This window comes from Poecile atricapillus, chromosome W (assembly GCF_030490865.1).
Source record: "Poecile atricapillus isolate bPoeAtr1 chromosome W, bPoeAtr1.hap1, whole genome shotgun sequence".
Lineage (NCBI taxonomy): Eukaryota > Metazoa > Chordata > Aves > Passeriformes > Paridae > Poecile > Poecile atricapillus.
This window is the reverse complement of record NC_081288.1, coordinates 16,708,637-16,721,605: the sequence shown is the minus strand read 5'-3', so window position 1 is coordinate 16,721,605 and position 12,969 is coordinate 16,708,637. Positions and strand designations below refer to the sequence as shown.

General features: G+C 40.4%; 1 protein-coding gene across 1 annotated transcript in view; it reads right to left on the bottom strand.

Annotated features, from left to right (window-relative positions):
* The window catches only part of LOC131591576 (inositol 1,4,5-trisphosphate receptor type 2), a 244,024-nt gene that overhangs the window by 158,749 nt on the left and 72,306 nt on the right, over positions 1-12,969 (bottom strand). Inside the window, exons 17-21 of the mRNA XM_058862400.1 lie at positions 11,234-11,353; positions 10,947-11,132; positions 10,193-10,444; positions 9,199-9,343; positions 8,114-8,264 (exon numbers count right to left, since the gene is read on the bottom strand). Of these exons, the coding sequence (XP_058718383.1) occupies positions 8,114-8,264; positions 9,199-9,343; positions 10,193-10,444; positions 10,947-11,132; positions 11,234-11,353 (854 nt within the window). The remainder of the gene's footprint in view (positions 1-8,113; positions 8,265-9,198; positions 9,344-10,192; positions 10,445-10,946; positions 11,133-11,233; positions 11,354-12,969) is intronic.

Sequence of the window (12,969 nt, the reverse complement as noted above, 5' to 3'; positions counted from 1 at the left end):
AGTAAATAGTCCCTCTCCATCTTTCTTGTAGGTTCCCTTCAGGTACTGAAAGGTCTGATCAGATCTTCAGGAAATCTGTTAAGGAACAGAAAAGACAAATGTATATGCATTCATTTCCCAAACAACCTCCATTAACCTGCCCATAAAAATCAAATATATTATTCAATCTTGCTTGCAAAAAAAAAAAAAAAGAGGAGACAGGAGGAAGAAATCAAAGGCTTTACAAAAATATGACAATTCTCACATTGTCTTTGTAGTTATTAAGTTATAGAAACAACTCTCTGATGTCATCAAACCTGAACATGCTTTTGATTAGGACACTGACACTTCAGCCAAAACCAGCACACAGGACCTTGTCTCAACCCATATGTCAGTGCAGGAGTGTTCAACCAGGTTTTAAGGCAGTATTCACAACAGCAAAACTCCAAATATCTTTGGCTTTGAGGATTTCAGTGAGATTTATGCTATCACTCCACCAAAAGCTTCCTAAAGAAAGCTTCGGTGCTATCTTAAAGCACACACCACCACCAGTCCTTGGGGATCCTTTGTCAGGGAACCATGTGTGCAGCAATGGCTAAATACCAAGGGCAAAATTAAGAATCCAATGGCAGCTTTAGCTCTAAATTTCTTTGCTGATTTGGCTATGTTGCTTCATGCAATTTAATTTTCCTGCATGAAAAGTTACAGCCATTTTAAGGACATATAATAACAACACTTCACTGCCTAAAGGAACACATTTTATTTCAAACTCTTTAGAGCTATATATTTGCCAGAAGCATTAAAGCCTTACAGCTCTGTTTGTGAAAGAGGTATTAATTTTTACAGGTTTTCTACAGAATTTGTTCATAAAAACTTCAGAACCTACCATAAACAAACCAAGAATCACACTTTATGTCTTCATTAACCATTTTTCATCGCTCAGTAACTAGCTGACCTCAGGTAAGGCCTACAGAAAATCTAATGCCTGGCATTAAGGACACATGGTATCACTTCCATTTTTGTAGTCCTCAGAAGTAATGAGGCAAAACAAATGAAAAAACTTACAATATGTCATGCCTTTGAATGAATCTGGCCACTGCAGCCTCCACTTCACCCCAACATATCCACAAACGCTCCCTTTTTAATATACAAACTCTCAGCTGCCCAGCCATGGTAAAAGTCCACCAAACTTCACCTTCTCCTGACATTCTGCAGGTTCTGGGGTTATTGCCTATCTCCAAAACCACAAAAAATACATACATCAGCATACTGGCCTTGATGGTAAAAAGCACTGTGGGAATCAAGCCTCTTAGCTGAGTTAAATCTGTAAGACAGATATTGATTCCTAGAAGAGCAATGGTCTCTGGAATCCCATTAATGCACGGGTCTTATAATGAGGGAAAGAGTAAGGAGGAAAGAGAAATGGTTCATGCCACGGAATTAAGCTCTCAGACTGATCTCCCCTTTGGTCTAGCAATACTCTACACTGAACAGCAGTGTCTTCTCTGTAGGTATCTGTGACTAACACAGTTAACTTTCCTTTTTCCTCTTATAACCTTTCTTTTCTTGTAAACTGCTGGTATAAATTACTGTTCCATTCTGCCAGGGAACCACTGCCTCATTAGCCCTGCGAATCAAAGTATGCCTCAAAGAAGACACTGCAAATTGTTAACTAGACAAAAGTGCAGGTAACAAACCCAGATGCGGGGCTGGGAAATAGTAGAGCAATTTCTAATAGTCTTGGATGAAATCTGGTCCTTCTTGGACACAGAGGACCCATAGGAACCACAGAAAAGGTAGGTGCAGCCTTGTTCTCAGCCCTCAGTGGTCTCACTGGTGTTTCCAGTCACTGTGTACCTTTACTTGCAGCCAAAAGGGCTGGAAGAAAACATGAGCTAACTGGAGTTGGAGCTGAGGAGGCTCCTGGGCTGTGTTACAGGGCCAGAAGCCTGGACAAGGGTCCCCTGACACACAGAAACACAAGCACTCCTTTGCAGAGGGAAGGCAGCAGACATCACCAGTGCTGGAGACTCCAGGAGAAGGTGAGGCCTCCTCAGTTCTGCCCCCTGGCAGGATGGAATCTTGTGTCCCTTTGGTGTGCAGGAGGAACACACCACCAAGATACAGACCCAGGCACATGAAGCAGCTGAGATATCTGACCACCAGTTTGAACAGGTAAAAAGAGGAATCTCCTTAGGCAGTTTGGGGCAACACATTTAACGTGAGAATCACAGAGGTGAGAGCAATTTAAGATTATTATAGGCAGTTTTTAAAACCTGTTTTTTCAAAAAGACTGAGCAATGGAAACCAAAAGACTCCCCCTGATGTCAGTGTACACTGGCTCAGGAAAACTGTAGAGCTCCTGAGGGACACTCTGCAGATAACCCAGGTTTGTACCACTGAGGGCCCTTTCAGCTGGTGCCCAGCACTTTGGATTGCATCCCAAGACATATGGAGCTCAAACAAGGATGTGTTTCCTGGCATGTTATCATTCTCAATCCCAAACAACAGTAACTAAACAGCACTGAGCTGTATGGCAAGTGTGTAGCTTACCTGCTGCTACTACCATGTTGCTTCCTCTTTCAGGCCTGACATATGCTGTAGTTGCATGGTTTGACTAAAATCAGCTATTTGAAAGAGCAAATAGCACCTAGAGAAAGATGTGCATTTTAATTCACAGAGAATAAATTAGCAGTATTGGACAAGGCAGATTGGCTCCTTACTCTGGAATGATACAGCAGGGTGCACTTACTAGGAAAGCAATGTCTTTACCTTTTAATTAAAACTGCAAGAGATTATAATGCTCTTGAAAGGTGCCAGAATGACAGCACCACTAAATGAAATCCTCATTTTCTCCTTAAGAAAAAAGAAGAAGTCTCTTTAGGATACAGGTAATATATTTTGGATAACCCATATATTTTTTTAGAATCTAAAAGGGGGGGAAAAAAACCAAACAGAAAACAGCTTCAAATATCCGCAAAAGTAAATCAAAGACAAGACACACTGACTGAAAAAGAAGTTGGCTGCAAGATTTTCAAGTCAATTCATTTTTAGGGTGCAATCTAGATAAGAAGCATTTCCAAAAATATACATGCTTACTTTTTAAAGGATCTTGCTTCATAAATGTTTCTTAGCCAGCTTTCTCCAATCTGTCTCATGAAATAAGGTCACACATGAAAACTACATGCACATTAAATTTAATTCTGGTTAAAATATCTGACAGTGGCATTAAAATTAAGCTTTCTAAAGGAAGTAAGACTTAACATTTACAATAACATAAGGATCAACAGGACAAGGGGGAATGGCTTCACACTGACACAAGAGTAGGTTTAGGCTGGATATGAGGAAGAAATTGTTCCCTGTGAGGGTGCTGAGGCCCTGGCCCAGGTTGCCCAGAGAAGCTGTGGCTGCCCCATCCCCGGCAGTGTCCAAGGCCAGGCTGAATGGGCTCTGAGCAAGCTGGGATAGTGGAAGGTGTCCCTGCCCATGGCAGGGAGTTTGAATGAGATGATCTTCAAGGTCCCTTCCAACCCAAGCCATGTTATGATTCTGTGTTTTTAGAATCTTCGCCAAACCAAGACAGAGAAACCCACAGAAAACATCAAGGACTACCCCAGCCACCAAGGTGGCTCCAAATTTAAGCAAAGGAGAGAAAAGGATTTCTTTAGGTAAAAGGTCAATTGAGTCTTCATGCAACTTCCACTAAGCCTAAAAATACATCCCATTTTGCAGATTTGCCTCAACAGTTCAACACTTGTCATATATAATTCCTTACTTAACAAGTAGTTTTACTGAAGTAAGTGGGTGTACTGAAGAAATAAATATTAAACAGGGAAGAAGACTCAAGACTGCTGGTTGAAAATTTGGTTCTTTTAATTCTGAAGTGCATACCTCCAGGAAAGCCTTCCATATTCTTCCACCCATCATTAATATAGTCCCCAAAAACCTGACTACAGTTTTCACAATGTGGACTAGTCAAACCAATCAGGAATCCAGCTCACCAGTTCCTGACAACTTTACATTACCAGAATCAGATGTTGGAAACTTTTGTTACTAGTGACCTGGAACAAGTCAATGGAAAGACAGCATAACCTACCTGTCCCCAGATTTATTCAGCACTGATTTGCCCATAGAAATCAATACATTTTAAGAAAACTAAAATCTAAAACCTGTCACTTAAAATACATAGATCCTGACTAAAATTCTTAACTTCTACAGAGATGCTGCCTTCTGTCTACTACAGCTGTAGCATAGGAATTACATGATTTATCCATTTGAGCAAACCTCTTTTCAAGTCATTTTTCTTAGAACAGCATAACTATTGACAAAATCTTGTTGTTAAATATGGATTTACTATCAATCTATGCAAATTTACACTTAAATCGTGATGAAAATTAAAATATGCAGAACCTAAGCTGGTATTCAGTAGCACTTTTTCTACAAAAGATTTACAGGATCATGCCCCTAATGCTTGATAAAATTTAAACATATTTGTTTATACCAATAAACTGTCAGTCTCAAACATCATGACTGGCTTTCAGTGTTTGTCAAAACTTGAAATTAGAGCTACACTTCAAAGCTCTAAGCTCAAGGAATGAAATACATGTTCTTACTGGATTAAAGCTTATGCCTAGACATTTGTGATCCCCCTGGAAGCTTTAAAAAACAACCAACCAACCAACATGAAAACCCAAACAAAGACACCCCCCCCCCAACTTCTATAAACTCCAGAATTAATAATTTACTTCCATACATTCAAAGTATATACACAAAAATCACAACAGAAGCAATAATTTCTTTTTGTTTGTTTGTTTAAAGAACATCAATGTAATGATTCTTGCAACTCAGGGAAGCTATTTTTTCTTTAAAAAGAAGCTATGTTAACCTGCACATCCCTAGAGTAATAATGTGTTGGAGGGACACCTACCTGCAATATTTTGCAAAGGTTTGTATGACTATTACAAGTATTGGACCTGCCAGAGAGGATGCTGCAGTCTGGAGGGATGTGGGAGAGTGGAATCTGACCTCCTCTAAAGGCAAGAACTCACCCTCACCCCTGCCTGACTGGAGGGAGGGCTCCCACCACCCTGAAAGAGGGCAGGGAGCAATCCATCCCTCTGTATTTTATGGAAGCTATGAATAAGAAAATGCTTGCTGGAAAAAATTGACAGACCATTCTGATTTTAGAAAATGCCATCACATTTTACAAAATCTAAAAAAACCTAGCCTGAGATAATTTCTACTTTAATCCTTTCTAATAGCCTAAGAGACCAGTATCACAAATTAAAAGAGAGACTGAAAAGCACAGATATGTAACCAATACAACCATTAGCATGTTCTAAGCAACACAGTTTTATAAGAGACTATCTATGTAAAAAGGGAAGGGAACCTTTGCATGTACAACCTTACAATTATTATAAAATGGAAAACCAATGTATACATACACCTGCATGGTGAACAGTCCTTACTCTCAGAGTGAGGGGAGATCTAGAAAAAAATCCCAAGACCAATTTCTACGCCTGCCTGTTCATTTCTCAGGATCCCTAGTGGATCCTGGACAAGATGGATCCAGACTCCACAGGACCTAGGGAACACCTGTACTTCTGGACTCACCCTCAGGATCATCTACAGTCCAACACATGAAGAGGCACAAAAGTTCCAGCCCAGCACCACCCCTCAGTGGTGCAACGTGCAACTAAAGTGATGCTGGTTGATTCTTGTGTGGTTCTCCCTAATAAAAAGTGCTCCCCTGTTTTGCTTGAGTCATGTGATTTTCAGACATGAAGTATGTCCTTTGAACATGAAGTCCTATGAGCTGGGTGCTCAAAAAGAGTGAATAGGAGTTATTAAACTGCTTAAACTTCATCCTTGTGACACATGCATCTTTATAGCTCATGAGTAGGCAAGTTTGTACCTCCAGGGAAAGCAGGAGGAAAGGCAAGATGCTTGGACACAGCAGTTAAATATTCAGGATCATTCTGTCTCAAGTGCAAAGCGAATGCACACTTTATATAGTTTATAGCCTCTCAATCAGAAAGGAAAAGGGAGGTTGAAGAAAAGATCTTACCATCCAAAGACATCCTTTTATTTTACAAAGACTGTAGAAGGCCTCTCCAGGAAGTCTTACAGCTATTTCTATATAAAAACACTTTGTCTCACCACAGCAAAGTTTCAATGCCTGTTTTTAAGCCTAGACAGCACAGCTAATATCTCCAGACTTCCGTAAGATTGCAGACAGGACTGACAACAGTGGACCAGCAAAGAAAAAACCTCTCCAAACCTTTCTAGATCATAGAGTTAGTAGAACAGGGGGAAAACCCCAACCAAACAAACCAAACTAACTCAGAGGTAACTACCAAAATATCCATAGATTGTCACATCCTGACCTGAACTGGTCAGTGTTTGAAAGGTAAATAGCTATGGAGACAGCTACAGCAGGAAATAAATTTAACTTGTACAAAGACAGAAGCTTATCCAAAAAAAATCACACCTTTGTTCCGTGCCTTTTTTTCTGAAAGAACATGAGACAAAAACAGGTTTCTGACAAAAAGTTACCAACAAGGCTCCAGGACACAGTTGAGCATTACTAAAAAGGCTACTGAGCTTCCATTTGCATGGTGGTGCCATTTGCAGCATTCCTTCACTTTCATTTATTTCAAAGCAAATCATTGATTTGCATGGAATTGCTAAGGAAATTCATATAACTGAGAGCAGGTCTGTTTGCACTTAATGGGTGGCTCCTTCCTCGCTTACATAGCTTGAAAGGAAACCCTTCTACAGAAATAAAAGGGAATTAAGGATGAAACATGATTTTATGGGTAACGAATGTGAGTAAAAACACTGAACAAGATGTATAATCAGGATTAAAGGCTTGGGCAGAGAAAGAACTAAGCAGAAGAACCACATCTGCATGTCCCATGTTGCCAATATGCCAAGATTGTGTCTGGAGTCAAACTGTGTCCAGAGCCATTTAATAAGAGAGTCTGCAATGCAGTCTTTCAGGGACAAAAAAGGGAAACATAATTCCAAGTGTCTGGGCATACAGTCTTTTCTCTAGTGCTGAGGAGGGACTGCAGCCAGCTACAGCATGACATGGTGTGCACTGCATTGCAGGAAAGACTTACAGAGGGTTTCAGTAAAGTCTGCTGGCAGTGATGGGGAGAAGATCAAGATAAAAAAAAAGCATATGACTTCTTGGTTCAGAGATGACAATGACAGTCTACACCTTTCCAGAGTGTGTGAGCCTCAAAGAAGAAAAAAAGTTTTGAGGAATAGCACACTCCTGCAGGGCATCTGAGGGAGTGACTGAGCAAAATGATTAGAAAAACTCAAGGCTGGGAAAAGGCCTCCCAGAAAAAACACAAAATAATTGTTTCCAACAAGACAGCTCATTCACTTTGGTGCCATGAGCCAGCTGGCTGGCAACACCAGCTACATATTAAAATAGAATTTGCTATCAGTCGGTCTTCTGGACACAGCTCACACAACTCTCATACCTCTCTTCCACTCACACAGGAAAACTAAACTGCATTTCAGCACCTTCCTGGCATGCTCATTCTTCAATGCAATTTTAAACGATGGTAGCAAAGGCAGTGGGACACACAGAATAGTCCTAGGGTTGTCAGAGAGGTATTGTGGTCTGGGTTCAAAAAAGAATATTCTAAGCTGACAAACACAGGCAGAGGATTGCCTCCTCTGGACTTCCATTGGGTACTTCTGCAAGTGTGGGCCCAGAAATATCTCATCTTCCCTTTCAGTGAAGTGCTAAGAAGATTAACAATGAGCTGTGCCACAGATGAGCCACCATAATCCCAGTGCCCAGGCAAACGCTGCTTGAACTCCCTCAGGATGCTCACAGCAAGGGGCACAAAGGTTTAGAACCAAAATTTGAAAGTTCCAAATAAGTAAAGGAGCAGCAACACCAATGCAGTACCCATAAGTCATGAAGGATGCAACTCTGTTCAAAAAGGTTCCTTTTTAGCTGATCATCTTAATGTCCCCTGCAATGCATTCTTGTAGGTGGGCTGATGTGTGAATACAGAACCTTGAAAGAGTAATGAGATTTCCCATAAATTATTTCCAACTTAAAAAGCTAATTACCCACTGGAATAACAGTCTTTGCTGCTCATCTCACCTCCATCCTGAAATTTGCTCAGCCTTTCAAAGTATGATGATATGGGAACTTGAACAATATCTAGAATTGCCAGCAGCGTCCGGGTCAGTCTGAGAAGCTCACTAAAACTATAAAAGCCAAAGTATATGAGGTTTCGAGCCAGATGTACCACCTATGAGAAAAAGAAATTAAAAATGAAGGAAGTACTGTCAGCCTTTGTGGTTTTCAGTTGCATTTCACACAGCAGCTTCCACAGAGATTCAGATCTTGAGTGCATTCAAACTAGCACAAGTCTTCCCACTGATTTTTGGAATAAGGCCAGTGACATTAAATGTTTGTCAAGATTAGACAAAGCAATTGGTCAGTCAGGTTACAGCAGACAGCAAAACCAAGGTGAGATTTAGGAAGGCTTGAAAGGATAAAATTGGATCTGCAAAAATACATAAGATCAAGAAGAAAGACTGGGAAATTATTTAAAGAGGCAGCAGCTTTGGGGAAGATGGAAGTCAGAAGAAGAGTCAGAAGAGTAAGATGACTGTGATAAGTTTGCACAGAGGTGATTTCAGGTGACCAGAGGCAAAAGCAACAAAGAGAAGTAGGCTGAAGGAAGAACTATAAAAGCTGTAAGTATTTCCCCTTTATTCTTTCCTATTTGAACTTAGAAAATCTAGGCCTATCTAAAGATTCTGTCAGGAATTTCAAACAATGTTTAAACCACAGGATTAGGTTATTCAGAGTGTTTGATTGAGTGGAGTACCCTATACAGAAAACAGCACTTACTTATACTGAAGAATCCTTAAAGGTTATTTCACTAATGTAGAAAGAGCAGGAATTTTCACCATTCACCCCCCAGAAATCCCCTCTCCCTCCACTGAAATGCAACCACTTCAGGAGAAGGAAGGAAAGGTTGGAAAAACACAGCAGACAAGAATATTATTTTCTGTGGTACCAGTCATCACAAAGAACAATGGAATTAGGAACATGTGCTTCTTTAGGATATTTTACTCCAACATTTATTCTGCAACTGGCTTTAGTTTGAAAGAAGCAACGTCAACTTATCTGAAATGAGGAATACTGTAAGCAGGATGCAGATAACTGAGAAGTACCTCAAATGTAAGTTTATTTTTCTCTTTGTCTCCAAATGGAAAGGGTTGATTCACAACTTCTTTCAAGTACTCTTCTACAAATTCCATTGTCAGTGCAAACTTTGTCTTCATTTCATTCCTTGAAGAGTCAGTGAACGAATCATACCTACAATACAGGGGACAGAAAGAAAGAAACTTCAACACCTCTAATATCAGGATCAGCTGTCACTAAAGAAAAAACAAACTGATCATGATCCTCTGAAATTACTCAGTTCAGCTCTTTGGAGATACGAAAATGGATGCACAAACCTTCCCTCCAACAGTAGCAGGAAGGCTTGAAGTGAATGAGAAGAACATAGACAGGATAATACCACTCTTGTGGCAGATAGAACTCTCAAACCTTGCTGTGGTCATTAACAGAAACAACACTGCCTGCTGCACTGCTGTGCTTCTTCCTCTGTCTCTCCAGCCAGATACTCCCTGGCTGGGAGAATCCCAGTTCTGCTGCTCCATCAAATCAGTGGAGCCAGACAGGGTTTCCACTGAAATCAATGGTCCTTTCTCTAAAATTAAATTTAACACATGCTTAAGTACTTTACTAAGTGAAGACCAAAGCCTCTGTGAGCTGTTTCTGGTCAGCAGCTGTGTCTTAATTCTGGGTTCCCAGCTGTGGCTTTCTGTTGAACTTGAGTTATAAAACCGAGTTCCAGCCTAGCAAACCTGTCATGTGAGACACAATTGGATTACTTGGAGTGCAGCTGGTCTGAGGAAAGGCCATTCCATCTTCCCCAGCTTGTTCAGTATAAGAACATACTGAAAAATGAAATTTAAATATTTAGTGATTGAAAGCTGCCCATGGAAGTTTCCAAGAGTAACAGTAATTAATAGTTCCATGCTCTGCAACAAAATGCCTTTTCACCCATATGATTTGTGGACATTGGACATCTACAATTTTGTTCTGAGACTAACCCTACAAAAAGCTTTTATACTTAAATTTGAAACACTTTCAACTCACTCATGAATTGTAATCTTGGTAGGAATTTCAGTCCACAATCTGGCATATTTGACAGGCACCACAGACTCCTGGGGATCTCTGTCCACATGCATGTGCAGCATCAGACGGCAAAAGGAAGCCCGCAGGTCATAGGGGAGGCTTTCATCAGACATACACCTGAGGATCAAGTCTACTGACAGCTGGGCAGAAATCTGGTTGATGGCAAGATACTGGCGGTCCAGGCACATTCTTGCAAAAAGGTTCAGTTGGTACCTTAAAAAAAAGTTAATAATGTGGTATTCAAGGAAATCGCTTGGAAAGAACACACCTCAGAATCTCATGTTACAAGCCTGTTGTGAGCCTTTCTGATATAAATCCTAAAAAATAACAAGAGTGACTTTGTTAAGCAAGGGAGCAACTTGACATTAAAAACTGTTCATTTGTTGTTTCAATTTCATAAAACATCATTCAATTATTCCATTTCTTCTCTAATCCTTGAGACACTCAGGACACTCTGTCCTCAGAACGTACCTTGCTTCTGGGGCAGCACAACCTAAAATTAAAGCCCAATAAATAAAATGTTAGAGGGAAAATAAAAAAGACACACAGAGAGATGTGATGAGTCCCACAGGAAAAACTTGAAATGAACTTTTAATCTCAGTTTCTGGCATGACCTGGTTTCCTTTTTTTCATATTGGCAAATGAACTGTATAAGAACAGCAGTGGGGGTCTTAATGGAGTTTACATTTTCTTCCCTTTGAATAAGCAGGTTTACCTGTAGTAGGTAAGAACCTCTAAATCAGCTTTTGTGCCCTCCTTTGCCTCCTGAGCCAGATGCCTGATGGCTTTGCCATGAGGCTCCTTGTTGCTGTCAATCCAGTAAAGCCACACTTCTTCTTCATCAATGTCATCCGAGATGATCGGGCATTCCAAGGGATTGTCCATTTGGGTTGAAACCAGCCTGCAAACACAAACCATTCACAATGGAGCCACAAGCAAAGTGCTTGGAATTTAAGAGAGCAGACAACAAAAAGGTGGCATGTTCTGATTACAGATACTCACTTGGTCTGTATGAGAATGTCAGCATTCCCTGGGCTTAGCATAAACTTGCAGATGAGTTCCTGAGTTACTGGTATTGCTGTGGTGTTAGATACACACAGGTCTGACAGATAATCCAAGAATCTGCAGTCAAAAAAACACAGATGGAGCAGAACATGAGACTTAAACTACTACTGGGGAACTGAAGTAGAAATCTCTAGCACTCAGCATTAGAGGATGAGTAGACTAGAGGGACTCTGTATCATGATATTTATCAGCATATGATCTTTGCCAGTTCATACTCTTGCAACTCACAACACCTTCCACTAGATCAGGTTACTCCAAGCCCTGTCCAGCTTGGCCTTGAACACTGCCAGGGAATGCTGGGCTCCCAGAGAAGAGTGCAGATCTGTCACAACCTGCAGATAGGACTATGCATTCAAAGAGGTCATTCCATGTAAAGCAGAAAGAACAAAGCTTTGCAGGGAAATCAGTTTTCTCTGAATTTGTCTCTCAAATTTAGGTCTTCTGATGTTTAACAAGGTTCAGGCTGAGGCTTTCCTCTCATCTGGGACATTCATTAGGTAAATGGGTTTGTCTCTTTTCAGGGATTCCAGTGTGTGTAGTAACAGGAATCCATTCTGCAGCCTTTGAAAGTGAAATATAAAAAGGGCTTCTTCCTTCTATGTAGTTTCCACTTTCCATGATATTCATAGGAATTAAGTATCTCTGAGCCTACCACTCCTTTAGCAAATGTAGATAAAACTGAGCAAGTTGCTCAAGAGCTGGTGGGGGAGCAGATGTGAGCAGGCGCATGTGCACACACACAGCTCATATATTCCACTTCCTTAGAAATCCAGGTACAAACTCTAACCATCTGCTATCAGCCATCCAAGGATCCAACAGTTTGAACCTCTAGAACAGACCACAGTCACCACTAAAGTCTGGGAACTGTAGTGGGTGAGTACAGACAGCATTTTCAGGGTAGATTTAGGAAAAAAATCTACCCATAACTGAAATTAAGCTTTGTGACAACTGGTAATTAGAAGTGCATAGCAATCACAAAGACAAAATTAAGCAAACAGCACATAATTACATGGAATTCTGGGGAAGTCACCTGGTTGGAGCCAAAACTCAGGAAGGTTTTTAATTTTGTAGCTCATGTGTTTTAGAGCAGAATGCCACAATTCTCACTCACCCCAACACTCCTGAGAAAATCTACAACTCTCCATGAAAATCAGTATCAAAATCAAGTCTTTACTGTTCAGATTACACAATTCTGACAAGGGGCAATTTTAAAACATTTATTGCTCCTGAACTCGTCAAAGAAGTGGATACAGAGCAATTGCATTATGTGGTTATGGCATAAATTCCATTACATCCTCCACCACAAGAAAATGCAATGTGCAACTTTCAATAAACAAACCCTTCAGAGACAGAGCTGATCTTGTGATTTCCTCTTCATATTGACCAAGCCCAACCCAGCTGAGCATGGGAGAGGCAATGAGCTTACAGAGTGAGACAAACAGGCATATAGAAAATAACTGAGGCAGTGAAGCACCAAGGCCTTGAGCAATATCCTTAATGGCTATCTGGAAAATGGTATTCACAGCTACAGAGGACAATATTTGGCCTTCAATATGTTCATTTCTTATATTTGTATTACTTTGCTAATTTTACAACTGAAAACCCAAAAATAGATTTTTTCCATTTAAAAATAAAGAAATTAATTCCTTTTATATTCTGACCTGAAGCTTATA